At 45.5% G+C, this 19,981-nt stretch overlaps 1 protein-coding gene across 3 annotated transcripts in view; it reads left to right on the top strand.

Moving 5' to 3' along the window:
* Window positions 1–19,981, top strand: part of Col22a1 (collagen type XXII alpha 1 chain) — a 255,332-nt gene that overhangs the window by 117,351 nt on the left and 118,000 nt on the right. For all 3 annotated transcript variants that reach the window (XR_008220523.1, XM_052747950.1, XM_052747949.1), the window contains exons 24-27: window positions 12,027–12,080; window positions 12,724–12,777; window positions 15,483–15,536; window positions 17,053–17,106. Coding sequence is in view for 2 of the 3 variants with exons in the window: in XM_052747950.1 (XP_052603910.1) it covers window positions 12,027–12,080; window positions 12,724–12,777; window positions 15,483–15,536; window positions 17,053–17,106 (216 nt within the window). In the remaining variant the exon portion in view is untranslated. The remainder of the gene's footprint in view (window positions 1–12,026; window positions 12,081–12,723; window positions 12,778–15,482; window positions 15,537–17,052; window positions 17,107–19,981) is intronic.

Genomic DNA, 19,981 nt, shown 5'->3' with positions numbered 1-19,981 from the left:
CCTCATCTGGAGCCCTGATCATATGTGTGTGTGTGTACATGCACACACTGGGACACACAACGCACATACACACACATTCACACTCAACATGAAAGTAGAAATAGAATTACTTGGGAAGAGGAAAGGGACTAGAATGAGGTGGGGGTGAATATGCTCAAAGACATGATATAGTTGAACAAAAATTAGAGTTTGAAGCCCTTTGTTCCATACAGCGGATATACACTAATAAAGTAAAAATATTATAAGAGCAAACACACAAATAGAAAGCTAAAAGGGGTTGTCACTTATAACGAGCCTTTCTCTATCCTACCAACTCCCAAATAATGACATGGAGACTTCTTATTAATTATGAAAGCTCACCCTATAGCTTACGCTTGTTCCTAACTAGGTCTTGTAACTTAACTCATTTATCTTAAGCTATGTTCTGCCATGTGGCTTATGGCTGTTACCTCTCCTCCTGCACATCCTATTTGCTCTGCATCTCCTGATGTCTCCACACACGTTGATTCCTCCTCCTCTTCCTCTTTCTGCCCGGAAGTCCCATCTATACCTCTTGCTTAGCTGTTGGCCACTATTCAGCTTTTTATTACACCAATCACAGCAATATATCTTTAAACAGTTTACAAATATCCTACAACATTTACCTCCTTTTATCTAAATAAAAGGAATGGTTTTAATTTTATACAGTAAAACTATGTACAATAAGAGCAATTATCAGGTAAGAATTACATTCACAATGTCTAGTCCATTTGCATTTGCCAAATTGTAGAAATTACTTCATAATCTATCCTATCTTGATGAGTCCAAAGTTTTGTGCCTGATTTACTTTCTGTCAAAACTGTGGAAAACTGTAACTATAGCTATCCAATCTTCAACCCCATCAGAGACCTGAGAAGGATATAATATTACCTGAATAAATAGGAAGTACAGAGCAAACAACTTCCAAAACTATAGAAATGGCAGAAACAGCTGGCTGCCTGCACACTCACCCAAGGTTCCTCTGAAACAGTGGGGCATCCATCTTTAGACTGCAGGCCTAGAGTATCTGACAGTATCATCTGTGAAGCAGGAGTTTTGAAGGGCTGTCCTAGCTTGTTTTGTCAAAGTTCAGCAGTTGCTTTCTTTTGTGTCCTGCTTGTCCAATTTGGACACCATACTGTTAGAAGACAAGGCAAGGGCAGTTTCTTACCCAATGGCTAACTTTTGCCATAAAGAAATTCAACTCCATATGGAGGTTCTTTGATGCCCACCATCCTTTTTTGAAATGAATTGGTGCTGCCAGGAGCAGATGTGTCTCACTGTCATGAAAAGCCTTATATTATTAAAACATCTTAAATGCTGTATTCTGTATATCTCTGAAATCTTTTAAGACCATCTGTCTATCTAAAATATCTCTGTTTGACCTTGAAAACATATCTAACGTGGCCACAAATTTGAATGTTAGATGACTAACTACTAACTTGTATTTCTTAATTATCCTAAATAGTAATAATAACTTTCAAGGACTAGAAGTTTACATTACATTGTTAAATGCACTGCATAGGTCTAATACCTTAAATAAGAGTAGAAAAATGCAGGATAACAAAAATAACCTTAAATTTGTATCAGTATACAAAAATCCATACCAATGTAAAATATTTAAGAATAATAGGTGCTTTGTTAGCTTGAAAGTAGATTCAATAATCTACCATTTTACCCTATCATTCCTATATTCCCCCTTTTCTTTTCAGAAAAAAGATCCTTGAATACACTTTCTTTGCTTAGTTTCCTTCCTGACCATAACCAATAACTTGTAACCACCACCCCCCTCAAACAATGACAAACAGCCATTGAATGACCAAAAACTACCCACCCTACCTCTTGGGAATTAGGCACCATGTTCTTAAAATTACTTCCTGTTGTCTGGGGGAGACAACATCTTGAGGGACCCTGAGAAAATTGAGATAATGGTCAAGTCTTGGGAGAGCTAGCTGTTTTCAAGGTCAAACAGTATCATTTGTTGTCCAGTCTCTCTGTGATGGGAAAGTGTAGGGCTTATCTGAAGTTCTGGCTGGACCATCTTAGCTAACATCTTTGAAGTTGTTTTGAATGCACAATTTTGAGGAAACTGCAAAGAGGCATTCTGAGAGGCTGGATCACCTGGGCTACTTGTCTTCATTGATGTCTATTCCTTTTGTTCTGAAAACACACAAACTTTTAAAGGTAACATATATATCTGCATTAACACAAGTATGGAACATGTGGTGTTTACAAGTCAACTAAAGATGTTTTTCTGTTTTCTCTTTGAGTAGGTAGAAGGCTTCTGTCAACTTTATAAGTGTGTTTGGACTGTATACCAAACCTCTATCCATGCAATATGAAAGGATGGCATGTAATAGTAAGTCATGAGGACTCTGTAGCCAAGAAGAGTTATCATGTCTCATCCAATCTCAGAACTGCTCCCATGCAGCAGGATCAGCATATACATCACCCGTCCTGTAGTCTTTTCTGTCTTCCTCCCTCATGTTTGTATTCAAGATCCTCAGGAGGTCTCCCCTGGTCATGTCTGATCTCTGTTAACTTCAAAGGAATCCATAGCATTTTGTTTCCTGTGGAAACAAAGGCATAAACTCTCTCCCAATGCAGTTTATTTTCTGACTTCCATTCTGAAGCCAAGACATCCCTAAAGTCTATAGGCTGGTTTAATTTCGCAGTCTCTTTCACAATCCAGTGTCTCCCAGCAGCTGCCACTTGCTCATCAGCATTTTAAAAATTCCAAGTTAACAAAACACCATTCAGGATCTGGATGTCCTGTGTATTTCCCACTGTTGTGTGGCTTATTCTTTTTATATTACTTTACTCTTTAAAGACTTTATTATTCTAACTGTTTCTTGGTTTTTCTTTGCTGCGTGCCTGTAGTCTTCTCTAAAGCACATGAGCCAAGCATTAAACCTGCCATTCAACTCTGCACATGGCGCTGGCTGGCTCAAGTCTGCAGGCAATAGCCAGGAGCTGCATCTCTGTATTCCATGGCCTACCTGAGAGACTGCAGGACTAGGAAGCTGTGTCTGGCTCTGTGTTTGCATGTTTGGAACTTTTAAAAAAGCATTCTCAGGTCTCATGTGGAAATACGTGTCCCCACATTGGACACCATATGTAATGAGTCTTTCTCTGTCCTGCCAGCCAGCTCCCAAATAATGACAGGGAGACTTCTTACTAATTATGAAAGCTTGGCCTTTACTTAGGCTTGTTTTCAATTATCTCTTATAACTTAACTCATCTTTTTATTAATCTACGTTTTACCATGTGGCTTTTACCTCTATCCCATTCTATATGTTCGACTCTTCTGTGTCTGGCTGGAGCCTTCCACGTGACCCAGATTCATTTTGAGTTTCCTCTTTCTGCCCAGAAGTCCCTCCTATCTCTCCTTCTTAGCTATTGGCCATTTAGCTCTTTATTAAACCAATCAGAAGGCACCTTACACAGAGACACATCTTTACTGTGTAAACAAATATTTTGCAATAGTCCTAGATCATATTCTTTCTTTTATCCCTTCTTTGTAAAAGCTGAGGTACAGGGTGAGTTCAGCCAGCCTAGGCAATTGGGTGAGTCACTGACTCATAAAGACTAGTAAGGTAAGATGAGATGAGATAAGGAGGTGAAGTGGGACAGGGTAGTATTCACCAGCAGTCCTTCTAGTGTATATACCCACAGACCTACCTGCTATGGAAGAAGGAAAGATTGTTGTGCCCAGGAGTTCAAGGCTAGCTTGAGCAACATGGTGAAACCTAATCTCAAAGATTAAAAAAAATTCAATATTAATGTAGCTCTACAAAATTATCTTCAGCTGTAATTTTTTTCTACTGTACCTCTGTTTGCTACCTGGAAAAATAGACTCCTTTCTTCCTGTGTTCACATCTAACATTTTCATCTGGCAGAGCTTCACTGGATGCCAGGTGTTGAGCTGAGTGATACAGGCACACATCACCGGCTTTCTCTTGGTGGCTTTGCCAAGCATGCTGCATCCTGATTCACACAGGAGTTGTGCTCAGATCCAGGCCATGTGGGGTTTACAGTAGGTACTGCAGAGTGAGTGTTTGGATGTGTTACAGAACTTCCAGTACTTCCTTTTGTCCTGGGTTGGGTCAGAAGGGATTATGATGCTTACAGTGTGTACTGCCTGGTACACTGGGTGGGTCTCTGATGTTAGACAAAAAGCCTCCTTCAATCCAGCCATGCCTACTAGAAGGCAAATTTTTCTACTTCTCTACCATTTCCCCTTTGTCTTCCTGGCACATGTCCCCCACCATTCCTGGGCTGGTCACCATTTTCTCCATGCTCATTTCCCTCTTTGGTTCACTGATTCCTAACCCAGCCTGTACTTCTAAGTACTTGCTGTATATCAACTTCGCTCCGGAGACGTACAACTTGAATAGCCAGAACCTGTCACTTAAGGACCCTCGTGCTAGTGGGACAGGAAGAGATTCAGGCAGAGAGAATGTTTTCTTTTTCTTTTTTTTTTTTCTACCACTGTTGATTCTCTTGGTATCCAGACATGCCAGACCAAAAGACATGCTAGCCACTGGTAAGACAGTTCCTCACACTTCTCATAACATGGAGTGCCATATGTATGAAGCTGTGCAGGGGAGTCCTAGAGTGAGCCAAGGCAGGCATGGCTAAGAGCCTTTATTGTGGTTTTCAGTGAAGGCACAGTGAGTGAGGAAGGCTGTGTAGCAGCTGAAGACTGGACTATTGGAAATGTTTCAGCACTTTCTGGGTGATGGTGTGCCCCTCTATTTACTGGGGTCTAGTCCTAGAGCAATTTGGCCCAGGGATATTATAAAGGTCCAGACTCCAAGAACCTGATGAAAGGCAATGGATGGAGATCTGAACCAGGGATTGGTTGGTTTGCACTACAAAATCTTGTCCGCAGGAACCTAGTTGGCTATGTTTAGGGATTAGCTTAGTCTTAGTCCCTTTGTACATCCCCAAAGCCTCCTGATGTCAAATCATCAGTTGAAAATAAGCAATAGAGAAGACGAGTGCAGTGCTGTGCATTGAGTATTGGCTCTTGGGAGCCCCTGAGAGAGAGCTCCTGCACAGACCTGCAGAGTCAGAGTTGATTCCACGGTGGGAGGCAAAGACCCAAAGGGGAAGCCAGGGTGGAGGGAAGGCAGACACATGTGCTAGCTCCTGCTGTTGTCAAACACTGCTGGAGAATTCACATATCATTGCGTCCAGTCTTGTTGACGGCCTTCTCTTGAGTCAAATGTGCCCCTGGCCTCCGTGAGTTGAGTAGCTTGTGGCTGAGTCCACCATGTGGTGTGAAAACGTGAGAAACCCCAGGGAAGTTGTTATATTCCAAGATTCTCTTTGGGACTTTATTTCATTTGCTGTTTATTTTTTCCTTCAGTTTTTTTGAGTAATTTCTTTGCACTACATGTTTATAGCTAAAAGTTTTCCATATATTGTAAACTGTGTATAATGGTACAGATTGCTACCTAAGTAGATGAAGAATACATAACCATGTTGGCTCAGACAACTCAAATAACAACTACTTCATTCATAAATTCATGACACTGGTATATTTTTAGAAATGATTTAATTTGTGTGTATCTGTGTGTGTGTGTGTGTGTGTGTGTGTGTGTGTGTGTGTGTGTGTACACATATGTGTACTCCTGTAGGCCAGAAGAGGGTGTCAGACCCTTTGGAGCTGGAGTTTCAGGTGATTGTGGGTGTTGGGATCCGAACTCAGGTCCTCTGGATGAGCAGCAGGCACTCTTAACCACGGAGCCACCTCACAGTCCTATATTACACTTTTAAATGTGCAAGTTTGTACAGTTCTCTTGTTAATTTTATTTACAAATATTTGAGCCAGTTTTTGTTAAACCGAAAGTGGAGTCTGTCTTTTCATTCCTAAATTGTGAACAGGTGTAAAGCTTTTTAAACGTTAATCTTAAAATTTCAACGAATGGTAAACTCTTGCTTTCTAATCAGACAGTCTCCAACCAAAAACCTGAGTAGGAGCATGAAATTTACCCACTGAATTAGGGCTGCACCCAGTACTGCATGAGCTCCCTATATACCACCTACAGTGATGGAATTGCATGTCATATTTTAATTATCCCATAGCCTCACAGGTGCTTTTAGGAAATGGGAACATTGAACATTGCCAATGTTTAAAGAAAGCAACGTAAACCCAAGTTCATTGGCACTGCCTAGGAAGTTGCTCTTGAATTTAGCAAGTTGGTAGCATGCTGTCTGTGCCAATCTCCTGCTTAGATGCTTGTCTCCTTCTGATACCAGCTGCAGTAGGGACTGCCACCTGAAGCAGTTTAGCTTTGCCGCAATTTCCAATTTTGTTCAGGTGTTCCAAAAACAGTAGACTCTCAGAGTCCAGCACACGCATCCATGCAGGAATCTTCTCCCTTAAGGAAAATAGAAGTCTGTGTGGGACCTGACCACATCTATATGCTTGTGCAAAGGTGATGATATCTGGTACCGTGTAAGGAACGAAAACCCCTGGATGGGAGGAGACACAGCCAGAGGACAGGCTAATTCGAGAGCTGGATGGGCTCGTAGAACTCTGCAGAAATTCCCTGAGATGGGCAGTGATCACAGTTACACCTCAGGGGGAAAACACAAATTATAAGTGCATTTCTCTCAAAAGTGTCCCAGCTGCACATGGAATTAACTTGATTGCTGTATTAATTCATGCAGGCAATTTTCATGTGCCTTCTAATTCTCTCCTACTTCCTAAGTGCGCCATAGTTGGAACTACTGTGGTAGAAGTAATTATTTGCTATTTATTAATAATAATTAGATTAATTGGCTATTTATATGTCATCATTGTATCTACTAATTACATCAGATAGCTGTTTAGTCACTGTATAGGGATTAAATGTTACTTCATTAATAATTAGTGAACTGATTAGTTAATTAATATGGAGATTAATTGCTTTGTTGTTTTCATTAGTGATAATACAAACAGGCATGCATTTTGTCAACATTTATATCTATTGGCTAATGTGTTGCTTGTTAATAGTCTGATTAATTTGGCTGGATGTTTTCATTAATGTTTAAAAGAAAAAATAGTGCACACACACACACACACACACGCACGCACGCACGCACGCACTCACACACGAGTCTGCAGATAATGATGTATAACCCTTATGCTGTATTTTGGGAGATAAAGGTTCTGAAGGTAAAGTCCATTGAGGTAGCATGAGGCCATCTAGAATTTTATCTAGGACATCCAACGTCCTAGACATCTTATCTTTTTATTTTGCAGTGATGTGGAATTGTGCATATCAAGCAGACACTATACCACTAAGGTATATCCCCAGCTTCAAGCCTTAAATTTCCACATAAATTCCAGCCTGCTCTTCTCTTGGCCCAGAGAAGATGAGTTTCTTGACTGCAGCATCTGGGGAAGCTGCAGACATGGAAGGGTCTTGCATCTCAGCCTCCATCTCCCCTTAGCCACGTTCCTTTCTCAGGACACTCATGCCTTCGCTGTGACAAAGGGAAAAGATGGTGGAGCATCCTGGTTTTTAAAGGTATTTCTTTTGAGAGGGCAAGTAGGGAGAATAAGGGGCTTCCTTGCCCTCTGAGAACCCACATGCCAGTTAGGCAGCTGTGGAAAAAATGAAAGACAACAACGGGGAGGCTGGATAGAAAGAGGATCCAGAGGCAAGACAGCTGTTCATGCAAATCTGCTGTCACCTGTAAACATCTCTACCATCAGAAGACAGTGAAGGCCAGCGGAACGCGTCCCTGGGGCAGGCTGAATGCTGATTTGCATTGCCTCATACCCACTCCCCACTCCCCCCCCCCCCAACTAGACTTGCAAGATGCTCTATGTAAATTGGAATGGATGCCGAAGGCTGTGTGATGCCTCCTGGGAACAGTTTCCAAGCTCTCCAACAACTGTCTCCAGCTGCTTTCAGCCTCTTTCTTCCTCTGCACGCACGGCTGTTGCAGTGGGTGGGTTTTATTCACAAGGATGTCCCTAGTTGTCCTGTGCTTACAGCCTCAAACCTTTGCGAAGTCCCTACTGTGTGCATGTCAGAGAACCGGGTGCTGAAGGTTTGGAGCCAGAGTTCCCAAAGATGTATTTCCACTTTAGATTCTCCCTCAGCCACAGAATGAGGCTTCAAGAAGGGTATGAGGCTGGTTTCTTTAGCAGGACTTGGCAGGCCAGGCTGGAGTACAGGATTGGGAGGTGTGTTGGACCATGGTGCTTTGCTCTCTTCCAACACCAGCCCTGCGGACTCCCAGTTGATTTAACTCCCCCTCTCATTCCCTTCTTTGCAGCTTGCGTTGGAAAGGTCTGCCTCACTTGATCAGTGTGGGGGCTAAAGCGAGGTAGAGCAGGTGTACAAACTCTGGACTGTGTAAACGCCAAATGGAGTGCTCTGCTCTGGCGGCTGCAGCCTTCTGCCTCCTTTCCTATGTCTCCCAAGCATCGTGTGCCTCCTCTCTGTTCTGTTAATGCAAACAGCGATGGGGATAGGGCTAGACCCGGGGTGGCTGTAGATAGAGTTGGTAACGTGGTGGAATGATCCTGTACTAGAGGCATCAGGACCATTTGGCATCACACCTGTCCCCGGCCTTCAGCACCTGATCCTAAATGGGAGTCTAAACGGGGAGCTCTTGTGCCTATGTGTATGACCTCTAATTCAGGTGGCTCTGAACCAGTTGGACCCTTCAGGAGGCATATACCTCTCTTCCCCCTGGAGAAGATAGCTGTGTGACCTGTAGCATGGTCCTTCAGCTCTCTGGGCTTGTTTCTTTGTTGTCACACACTAAAGGTTTCGTTTTGACTAAGGAATCACCAAAGATCATCAGCTCTGGAATGCTGCGAGCCATGGCATCAGCAATAGCAGCAGAGCAAGGATGTTTGCAGAAAGGAGCGGGGGTTGGGGGTGGGGTGGAGTGGGGTGGGGGGTGGGGGGGAGGAGGTGAAGGAGGTCAGAGTAGTTAATGGGCTGGCTGGCCAGGAGGCCCGATTTCCAAGAGAAGTGTTTTAGAAGGCACAAAATATTTCAGAGCCATCCGCATGGCCAGGTATGTAAGGAGGAAAGAAAGAGAAATGTACCCATGGCCAGCCGAGTACTGTCTGTCTAGGTAAGCCCTCTGTTGACCTCCATTGTTGGGTGCTGTGAGGCCGGCGTGATCCTCTGTGGTGATGGTGGGTGCAGGCCCGGCATGTGCGTTCATGGGCCTGATGGTTTCTGCAGGTCCCTTAATATGCAGAGAGGGGAACTGAGTTGATCAGGAGCAACACATGGCGCGCTGCTGTGGACTGGATGTTGGGGTGAGGTGGGCAGCCACCCTTGATGCCATCCCTCACCAGCCCTTGTCCTACCAGGACAGCTTAATCCCTACTGAGGGCATTTTCTGGCTCGCTATGGAAATGACAGCTGCCTTCCCGGTTACCCTGACTCGGTACCAACATCTCAGACAGAACAGATGCTGTCCCTGATGCCCTGTTTGGTAAATGCGTTTGTGTATGATCGTTTGGCTCACGGGAGCCACCCAGAGTCTGTAAATGGAACAGTTCGTGACTGTGGCCAACATGCCATTCTTTGTTTTTTGTCGCCCTCCAGTGGCCATGTTGTATTATTGTTCTCTGAATGCAATTGGCCCCTTCAAAGTATTCTTTTCAGGTGACATTTGCCATTTTCTGAGTGCCTGCTCCTTGCCAGGGCCTGGGTTAGTTTGTTGGTGAGATGCAGAGGAAACAAGAATGTATGATGCCTGAGTAGCCGAAGGTAAGATTAGAAGTTACCCTGGCCTTGGCCACAGAGGAGACCCTGGCAACAGGAGCCATCTCAGAAGAGAGGGGCTTATGAAGAGGAGAGGTGGGAATGGGGGAGAGAGGGGTTCGTCCAGAGGGTGACCTAGGCAAGCACATGACTTAGTGCCTTCTATTACTCCTAGAAGGTATGTGTATGGGGGGCTGGCAGAGGCTGTAAATACTTCTGGAAGAATGCAAAATACCAGGCCAAAAAAAAAAAAAAAAAAAAAAAGCAAGGACGGTCCGCCACCAGAACCCAGAACAGGAGCCCCTGCAGAGTCTTCATCTGCCATGTGCCTGAATGTTCTCAGCGAAGCAGTCACTTGGCAGGACTGTCATGAACCTACAGATAATCAGAACGATCCCCACTCCCTCTCACGGCCCCATCATTGCATAGTGACCGCTAGCCCCTGACTTGTGACCCAGCACATGTCTCTGCCCTTGGTGGCCTCCACATGCCATCTGAAAATATAAAAATACACGTGGCTGACATATGACTTTTGAGACCCCCCCCCCCCCCAGTTACTCCTAAGGTAAAATCTCAGCTCTTCACACTGGCATCTCAAGGCCTGCTGTGGGAACACCCTGTCCTCTTATGGAGCTGTTGGCTATTGTACAAAGCCGACTCTACTGGCCTTCATGCAGCTGGCTCCTACCTGCTGTCGTGTGTCTAACCTGTCCCAGGGCTCAGGGGCCTCCTCCGAGCCCCTTGCCTCAGCCTTCCATGTCCATAGGTTACCTCCTACTCTGCTCACAGGTTCCTCTCCACACCCCACCCCTCCCCACCTCATGATCATGGACACCTGAGCTCTGCCTTCTTGTCAGATAATACTTATCATTTTCCCTGCCTTTACAGGACCCAATAGTATCAGCATGGGTAATGGGTAATTGGGATTGTACACATCTCTAGATGTATACACCTCTGTGTACTGTACACATACATGCACATCCCTACTCCTGGCCAGACTGGTCCCCGTGGAGTTAGGAAATCAGCAGACGATGGCTGAAGACCTACAGTCTGTTCTGTGATGCTGACACTGACATCAGCTGTGGCATGTGTTTGGAGACTTAGTACTCTGGGAGTGTCTTGCGTATGCATGTACGTATGTGTGTGGTCTCCTTAAATGTTCCAATAATTTAACCATACAGCGTACTAGGTCATAAATCAGGCTTCTTCTAGTTTGTTTTCTTGTTGCTGTGTTAAAACACTGGCTAAAAATAAGGTGTAGAGGAAAGGGTTTATTTGCCTTATGTGTCATAGTCCATCATTGAGCAAAGCCAGTGAGGCCCAATCTCAAGGCAGGAACTGAAGCTAAGACGGTGGAGCTACTTACAGTCTTGCTTTTCACTGGCTTGCTCAGCTATCTTTCATATATAGCCCAGGCTCACCTGCTATATATATGTGACATTGCTCACAGTGGTCTGGGCCTCCCTCACATCAATCAGCCATCAAGATAATGCCCCCACAGACCAGTCTGAGGGAGGCAGTTCTTCAGTTGAGGTCCCCTCTTCCCAGATGACCCTTGTTTGTGCTAAATTGCCCCAAACTAACCAGTGTACATGTAGTTGGTTCTTTTTACTCTTTTGGGGGGTCTGCCACCCAGCTCCCAAATAAATATATGGAGACTTATTATTACTTACGAATGCCTGGCCTTAGCTTGGCTTGTTTCTAGCCAGGTTTTCTAACTTAAATTAACCTGTTTCGCTTCTTCCATGTTTTGCCTCTGGGCTTTTTACCTTTCTTTATTCCCTATGTTTTTCTTCCCTTCTTACGCCGTGGCTGGCTGTGTGACTGGGTGGCTGGCCCCTGGTGTCCTTCTCTCCTCCTTTTCTTGCTCCTCCCTCTTCTTCTTCTCCTGTTTATTCTCTCTGCCTGGCAGCTCCACCCATTTCTCTCTCCTGCCGAGCCTTTTTTTTTGGCCATTCAGGTGTTTTCGACAGGCCAAGTAACACAGCTTCACAGAGTTAAACAAATGCAACATAAAAGAATGCAACTCATTTTTTGCATCAATAAACTAATACCCCCACAATACATCAAATAGGACATTTGTTAGTAATTTGCAAATTTTGCTTCACATTTTCCCCTTTATCACTTTTTTCTTTCTGCTTGGAATTCGGCGAGGCTGATGAAACTGAAGTCCTCCCACACTGCCACACTGCACACCCTTTTCTCTCTCCAACAGCAGTTTGTTCCAGGTAGTTTGTCTGTGTACTTTTATAACCACACCCTCTCTATATATAGGGCCCGCCTGGACCACCCGGTGTTCCGGGGCTCCCTGGACCTGGAGGACCCCCGGTAAGCCTGGCTTGACTTTCTCTCAAAGAGGACCTTGGATAGATAGCATTTTCAAGGGCCGGGAAAGGCCCTTTTCTGCCCAAGTCCAGGATAAAGCCACAGACAGGAAGACCCTGGATGCAGATGCCTCTCAGGCTTGTGGATCCAGTGGTTATAAGTGGCATACAAGCCAACCTAACATTTGGTACCTTCCTGTGACATGGCATGGGGGGTGTCTTATGCTGGACCGCTATTCAAGTGTACATAGCTGTTTGTGGTCTGGCCTCAGAAAACAGAATACCAAGGGCAGTAGTTGTTAACATCCTTCCCTCTCATCCTTTAAGAGCTAGCTGGGAAACTGTCCCCATAGCAGGTACTGGGCAAGGTAGACCCTGCAGTGGGCAGAGGGAGGCGAGTCCTGAAAAGCATTTGGCCATGGACGGACATGGCAGTATTCTCAGCTGCAGAGCAGACAAGCTGTGAAGTCACTCACCAATTGAGAATATAGGCCAATTCTATGGTTTACAATGGCTGGCAGGGAGGGTGGTAGACACCCTGAAGTACTCTCCTTAGGGCCAGCAAGGCCCAATCTTGTGCCAGGGATGGCATCAAGACAAGACTCTAGACTCAAATAGACTAACAATTTTTATATTTTCCCTTTCAGGGTTTACCTGGAGAGCTGGGCTTCCCGGGAAAACCTGGGCCCTCTGGTCACATGGTGAGTTGTTTCAGCTTACCTTCTTCTGCCTGTCCCCTTCATTGTCCCATGTCAGGAATAGGCAGACATTTGTCCCTAGCTCTGGGACTGTCTCTCTCTCCCAGAGCTGGTGACACCTTCAGAAGCTCCTTCCTTTAGCATGAAGCATGAGGCAGCACAGGCTGGTTCTCCCTTCTCTCCTGCTGTCTCCTGGGACTGCCTCCCACCAGCCCTGGCTACCCTTGTTCTCATTTCCAAAGACACATCCACAAGTCCCTCCACTAAAATGTAGCAACTTGTTCTTAATAGCTACCCAAAAGGTTACTACCCCATCCTTGTATTTCCTAACCATGTTTCCCACTTATACAAGGGAAAGACCCTGGCAATTTAAGAGCCTTCTAGTTTCTTCTAAGCCCTAGGAAATCAGCTGGCTTTAATGTTACAGGATAGCTATGCAGCCAAAGGTAGATATGTTGTTACCTTGATACTTGGGTGCAAGACTCTTTAGACCCACTGGTGAGTGGCCTAAGAACAGTCTCTCTCCCCAAATCCAGGTACTGCACTGACTCAATGCCCTAAAACCTGAGGAGCCTACTTTGAGGGATTTATTTACCACAAGCTCCTTGTGGAGCTGCTGGGTAAAAAGGCCAGTGCATGGATGAAGGCTCTGGATGCTGCAGAATATGCATCACACAGCAGCTCTCTCCATTCTATGTAGGTCATAGAGCCCTTTGTGGACATAGCTATAAGACATGGGAGATAGGACCAGAGGTTGATGCCACCCCAGCAACTGAAACTCTGCTCCCCAAAAAAGCACAAGCCAGTGTGAATGGATGAGTGCGAATTCATGCTCACGTGAATGAATGTGACCTGCAGGAACACCTGGTTAATGCATAGGTCCCAAGAGACATTCCTTAAGCACGGTCAACTGCAGTGTCACCAGTGAGGATACAAGTGGCAGTGAGTTGATTTGAAAGTGTGCTTATCAGTCTGGGCACGATGGGATACATTCGTAATTCCAGGACCGGAGAGGTTGAGACAGGAGAGTCACTGAGTTCTAAGTTATCCTGAGCTACATAGCTAGACTCTACCTTGAATAGAACAGAAAATAAAGTGTTCAGATGACCAGCATGGACCATCAGAAGAAGGAAGGGACTGTGGGGACAACATTTTTAGAAAAGATATGACTGTTTTTTATCAAGATGAGGCTGTGGCTCAGCTCTGGCTTTGAACTTTGATCTTTCTGGTTCATTACCATGATTCCATTGCTGTTTGTGACCTCTTCTCCTGTGGCTGTTATACTCTGCAGACCTACTCTGGGCAGGGTGCTCTCGCCTTTTGCTTACTGCCACCTTCCAAAGCTGCGGACACACAGATAGAGGATTCTTTAATCAGATGGCAGAACATTCTCATTTAGAAGAGCAAGCAGGATCATTAAAAAAAAGCCATGAAAATTTAAGGTAGACTTGTAGTGCATACTTATAATCTCAGCATGTAGTAGTCTGAGATAGGAGGTTTGCTGTGTGTTCAAGGCTAGGCTGGATGACATAATGAGTATCAGGCTAGCTAGGGCTACATGGTGAGATCCCCTCTTTTTTCAAAGATCAAAAACAAACAAGAAGTTGACTTAATAGTACTAATAGATACTAAGAAATAGCACCTGTAGTGGTCTGTGAAGGAACTCATTTCCCATCTGTCCTCATGACGGAGTGTGTGTGCTCAAGATGCATGGAAATGATAACACTTCTTAAGTGTAGTGGGGCGAACTCACAGTTATATCCAGGAGCCTCTGTGACTCCAAGGAGGCCACTCCACCTTGGGATTCCTTGTCTCCTCATCTGCCCCCACAGCTGGGGTAGCATCTTCTGGTTGGGGTGGAGTAAAATCAGAAGATACAGTATGAAACTCCTCAGCTAGGATGCCAGCTGTGATGGAGGCTGCCATGATAGAGGCTTGGGATTGACTTCTTTGAAGGACAGGAAGAAGGGAAGATCTTGGTGGGAAGAAAGAGACATGAAACCATGAAATTCAGGAGCAGAGTGCAGGATCAATGTGGATGGTGCTGCCTTGTCTCCAGGGCCTCTTAGAAGTCAAGATTAGGAATAGAGTCCTTTCCTTCCCCCTCATTTATCTGCATGTATAGTAAATGAGCCAGGGCACGGACCGGAGGGTAGTTGTAGCTGGAGTTTTCTCCAGTCCTGCCCAGCCCCACAGACCCCACAACTGCTTATAAAATAATCACTCAGAAGCTCATATTAATTAAACTGCTCGGCCATTAGCTCAGGCCTACCACTGTCTAGCTCTTACACTTAAACTCAGCCCATTTCTGTTAATCTATATGTCACTACGTGTTCCATGGCTTTACCTGCTGCCTTTACATGCTGCTCCCTGGATGGCAGGCTGGCGTCTCCTCCTCTCAGCCTTCCACTTCCCAGACTTCTTCTCTCTTTGTCCCGCCTATACTTCCTGCCTGACTACTGGCCAATCAGCGTTTTATTTATCAATCAATCATCCACAGCAGGTGGTAACTGTGTAGTCCTGGCAAAATGTGAGGAAAGCCTGGCTGGCAGAGATGGGTGCTTCTTGAGAAAAGAGACAGCTGGAGAGTGGCCGGGGCCGTGCACCCTAGTCTAGCTGCAGAGTCACCTTCTGGTTTTAGGTAATCCCCCACAAGTCTTCCCTACCTGCCTTTGTTTTCATGTGATTTCTTTCCTCTCTCGTTCCAGGGACCACCTGGGAAGGATGGGCTGGATGGACCACCAGGCCTGCCTGGCTCCAAGGTGGGTACTCACAGGGTGGCATTAGTTTGAGAATCAAAAACTAAAGAGCAAAGGAGGTTCCTGGTAGTCGAGCTCTGAAATGAGTCGCTCGCCTGGGCTTTGGACCAAGGCTGAGTTGAAATGGCTGGGTTTACAAGGTCAGATGTAACAGGGCAACCCCAGGAAGGCCCTGAAAGTACTAAAGTCATTCTGGAGAGAAATCAGCCATGGGAGACTTCAGTTTTTTATACGAGTCTCTAGTGGGGATCATTCAAACAGACCTTTGGAGGGGAGAGTCAAGATTAGATTCTAGGAAGTAAGAAATCAAATCTACACTTTAAATACTTCATGTGAATACTCTTTCATTTTTAAAAAAGAATTTAAACATTTATGTTTTGTCTGCATGTGTGCCTTTTTTCTTTTTTTTTTTTTGGTTTTTCGAGATAGGGTTTCTCTGTGTAGTTTTGGTGCCTGTCCTGGATCTCGCTCTGTAGACCAGGCTGGCCTCCTGAGTGCTGGGATTAAAGGCGTGCACCACCACTGCCCGGCCATAAACTTTATTCTTAAATTGTAACTCTATATCTGGTCAGATGTGCCTAATCCACAGCCCTTGAGAGGCAGCTGTAGAAGAAAATTTTTAATATTTTGGTGAAGTTCATTGAAATAGACTCAGATTTGTTCTCATAACAAATGTAGTTTAAGTGTGGATAAGGACACATATACAGTCATTTATTTGCTTATCTTTGTTGAGCAGAGTAATGGGTTTCAGAAAGATGTTTTTATTCAGGTGTACCATGGTCTTTGACCAGGGTCAGTCCTCCCCTCTCCCTTCTCCTTGTTACTCTCATCCCTTCCTCCAACCTCTTGTCTGTTTTCATCCCATAGCCACACCCACGATTCTATGTGTCTAGAAAGTCTAGAAACCAAAAATGAGAGAAAACAATTTTTTTCTTTCTTAATCTGGCCTATTTCATTTAATACGGTGATCTGATGTTACATCTATTTTCAGCAAATGTCATAACTTCATTTTTCTTTATGGCTGAATAAAGTTGACACACACACACACATACATATATTCACATTTTCCTTTTTCCATTCATCTGTTGACAAGCACCTGGGCTTGTCATAACAATTCCATAATTTGACTATTGTGAATGGTACAGTATCTCTGTGGTATGTTGATTTAGAATCCCTGGGATATCACCATTTAAGGTCATTTCTGTAAATATTATTTACTCCTCTCCCTGGCTAACTGAGTCCTTCCTATTTTCAAATCAAAGGGTGTCATCACACTTTCTGTAGTCTAAATCTCTCGGAAGGGAAAGAATGCCATTTGTACTCACTCAAACGTTTTAAGTAACTGAGCTAGGGAGTATGGGATATAGGAGGTGCCCGGCATTTAGAGTGCCAGAAAGAATGAGAGTTCAGAACCGCCAATACACAGATGGCCCTGTTCCCGACCCATCCACATCCAGCAATGGGTGTCTTCAACCACATTAGGTCCCTTTTGTGTTGACTCTGCATTGTCTTCCCACAGGGAACACCAGGGGACCCTGGGGAGAGCGGCGTGCCTGGAATGCCCGGACGTCGGGTATGGCTCTTCCCATTCATGTTATATCTGTGCCTCCAGTTGGGGTTGTGTGGCTGTATGGGTAACTTTCCTCATCTGGGTGTGTCACTGGGGGCCTCAATAGAAGTATGAAGACGATTGGCAAAGAGCTAGTTAGCTGGCTTGGCAGATCCATGGGGCTTCCTTGTGATCCCCAGTCTGGACACAGCAGAACCAAGGTCACCTCCTGGGGAAAAGTGCTGGGGGATGGAGTGGTCCTGCTAGAGACTTGCTGCATAGGGGAGACCTCAAGGAATGCTGCAGATCTGGGAAAAAGACATCACATCCACTGACTTGTCTGTCTGGCTAAGGAATAAGCAAGGAGACAGGGACAATTCACTTCCTCCTTCTCTTCCTCACAGTATTTCTGTCTTTCTTCTCTTAGTTTTCCCTCCCATGACCTCTGGTGTCTGGGCCCATTCATAAACGCAGTGGCAGAGAAGTCCAGCTGGGGCAGTCTGCAAGTTCTTCACCCACTGGGCTGCTAGCAGATGGGGCAGCGTGAGGCTTGGCTGGGGAAGCAGGCCACTTAGCCTGTGATTGACAGGACACTGCCGTGAAAGTGGACAGTCCAATGCCTTGTGGCAATGGCTTTCAATCCTTGCCTGGGTTCCTCACTGTGGACTTTTCTGGTGGGCTGCAGGATCTTGCTTCCCAAAGCTCTCAGCTCAAAATCCCAGCCCAGTTAGGACTCAGAATAGTTAACACAGAAGAGGGGGGAAGCTATACCCTGAACCCTGATGTGCACTTACACATATTGCCAACTTTTCGTTCTGAGGGACATTGTAGCCAGCCAGAACTGTGTTAGGAGAACTGCCCCTCCACCCTCCGTCTGCTCCACAGCGTGTGTGCTGTTTAAACACAGTGACTGGCTCGTTCTCTCCCAGCTCCATAGTGTCCCCTTCCGGCCCACAATCAGGAGCAGTGTGGATCCTACATAAGCACATGCGGAATATGGAGGGGTTTAATAATTCAGCCAGTTAGAGTACAGAGTGGCCTGGACTGTCCAAATTAGCTGGTACTGACAGGGACTGAGCCAGGGGAAAGCCTATCAGGTCACCTTGTGGATGGCCACTGATCGAATTCAGTGTGCACTTGAGTGGCGTTCCGAGTTGCCAGCCACACTGTGTCGCGTATTCTTCCTCGGCTGCACCCAGGAAGCCGTTCACACAGCAGATGAGTCCATCCCAGCTGAATCCAACTGAAACCTTGAGTGGCAAAAAATTGGCACAGCTCCGTTTAGGGCAGTTTTTACGAGCTGTGCTGTAAACGTGGGGGTGTTGATGGGTCCTGGAGGATGCATAGAGGGTTCCAGAGTGTGCTAACTCCGTATGTTGGATCATTTCATGGAACCAGAGCTCCAGACTGAGACGGATGTGTGCACTAAACACGCATTGGTTTTCCTCATCCCCACTGCCTTCCTGGTCTTCCTTTCTCTCTCCTGTATCTCCCTCCTCCTTTCCCACAGTCTTTTCTTTGCCTGCCTTCTCTGATAAGCCTTCACTACCAGTTAGTTGCCTTGGCCCAGCTCCGGGAAAAATCCACATCACCAACTGGTTCAATCTTTCATGTGTCTACTCATCAGAAAACCACATTTCCTATGGATGGATATGTATACTGAGGCTTTTTATTAAATAGTGTGGCAGATCCTAAGCATAGATTTCCTTTGAAGGAATTGGTGATTTTTAAGACCTACAGTTAGAAACGAACCTGCCACGCACCTGTTCTTGCAAGGGCCTGCTGACACAGCACCTGATAGCCTTGGGATGGAGCCCCTTGTGATCCCTTCTCTCATGTCAGCCTGCCTGCGCAATGCTAGTGGGAGATAGGTCTCAATTCTTGGGTATGCTGTGACAAGCTGCTGCAGGCTAGGTGACTTAAAAACAGTAGAAATTTATTGCCCACAGTTCTGGAGGCTGGGAAGTTCAAGGTCCAGGTGTGGGTAGGTTTGGAGGCTGCCAGACACTTGTCTGCTTTGGAGATGATCCTTATATTTCTAGATGCTGTGGTGGCACCAGAGGTACAGGATAAGATGGACACTAACAGGATAGCAGTCTCTGTGTCAGAAGAGACCAGTGGGTTCACCAAAGCCTTGTTTTTTTTTTTGTTTTTTTTTTTTTGTTTTTTTTTTTGTAAAGGCACTAATCCCATTCATGAGGAATCTACCATCATGACTGATCACCTCCCAAAGGCCCCCGCCCCATAGTAACTCACTGAACAGTATGTCTTAACATACTCTTTTAAGGGAGAGTATCCAGACCACAGCAGAAACATCATGGATGAGAACAAAGTTGACAAGGGACAAGAACTGGTGTGAACCTCTTCAGGGCGAGCTTTCTCCTAGAAGCCTGGTTACTTAACAGACATAGTCTCCCAGGATGCTCCCCCATTGCAACACATTTGGGAGAGGGAGAAATTCAACGCTTCCCTGCTTCTGAGCACGGGGGACTGCCTGCTTTTATGAAAAGATCGAACAATAACCAGGATCCCTGAGTCATAGGGATACATTTTGCCCCAGGTTCTCCTTCATTTGTGAGCCAAGAGTGGGGTCTCAGGCTCCCTGATGTGTCCCTGAGACCTGGAGTTGGGGTGGATCCATGAGTCCTAGGTATGGGCTCCTTGTTGTTTTGAATTGCAAATGCTTGGGTTCACGAAGAGCAGACACAGTATACATGAGCTCCGGACATGCCAAGGGTTGTTTGTTTGAGGGGAAGCAGAAGGCAGGATGAGGGAGCATGGAATGCCCGTCTGTAGAAATAATGAATACTTTAGCCTCATGCTTCAGGGTCTCTGGGACTTAATGTTCCTTTTCAGAGAGCCCAAAGGGGTGGCTTGCAGATACTGTGGTTGTGTGGGC

Source organism: Peromyscus californicus, unplaced genomic scaffold (genome assembly GCF_007827085.1).
Source record: "Peromyscus californicus insignis strain IS unplaced genomic scaffold, ASM782708v3 Scaffold_20__1_contigs__length_68692818, whole genome shotgun sequence".
NCBI classification, from domain to species: domain Eukaryota; kingdom Metazoa; phylum Chordata; class Mammalia; order Rodentia; family Cricetidae; genus Peromyscus; species Peromyscus californicus.
Note: the sequence above shows the minus strand (reverse complement) of the source record. Positions and strands in the feature narration are given on the sequence as shown.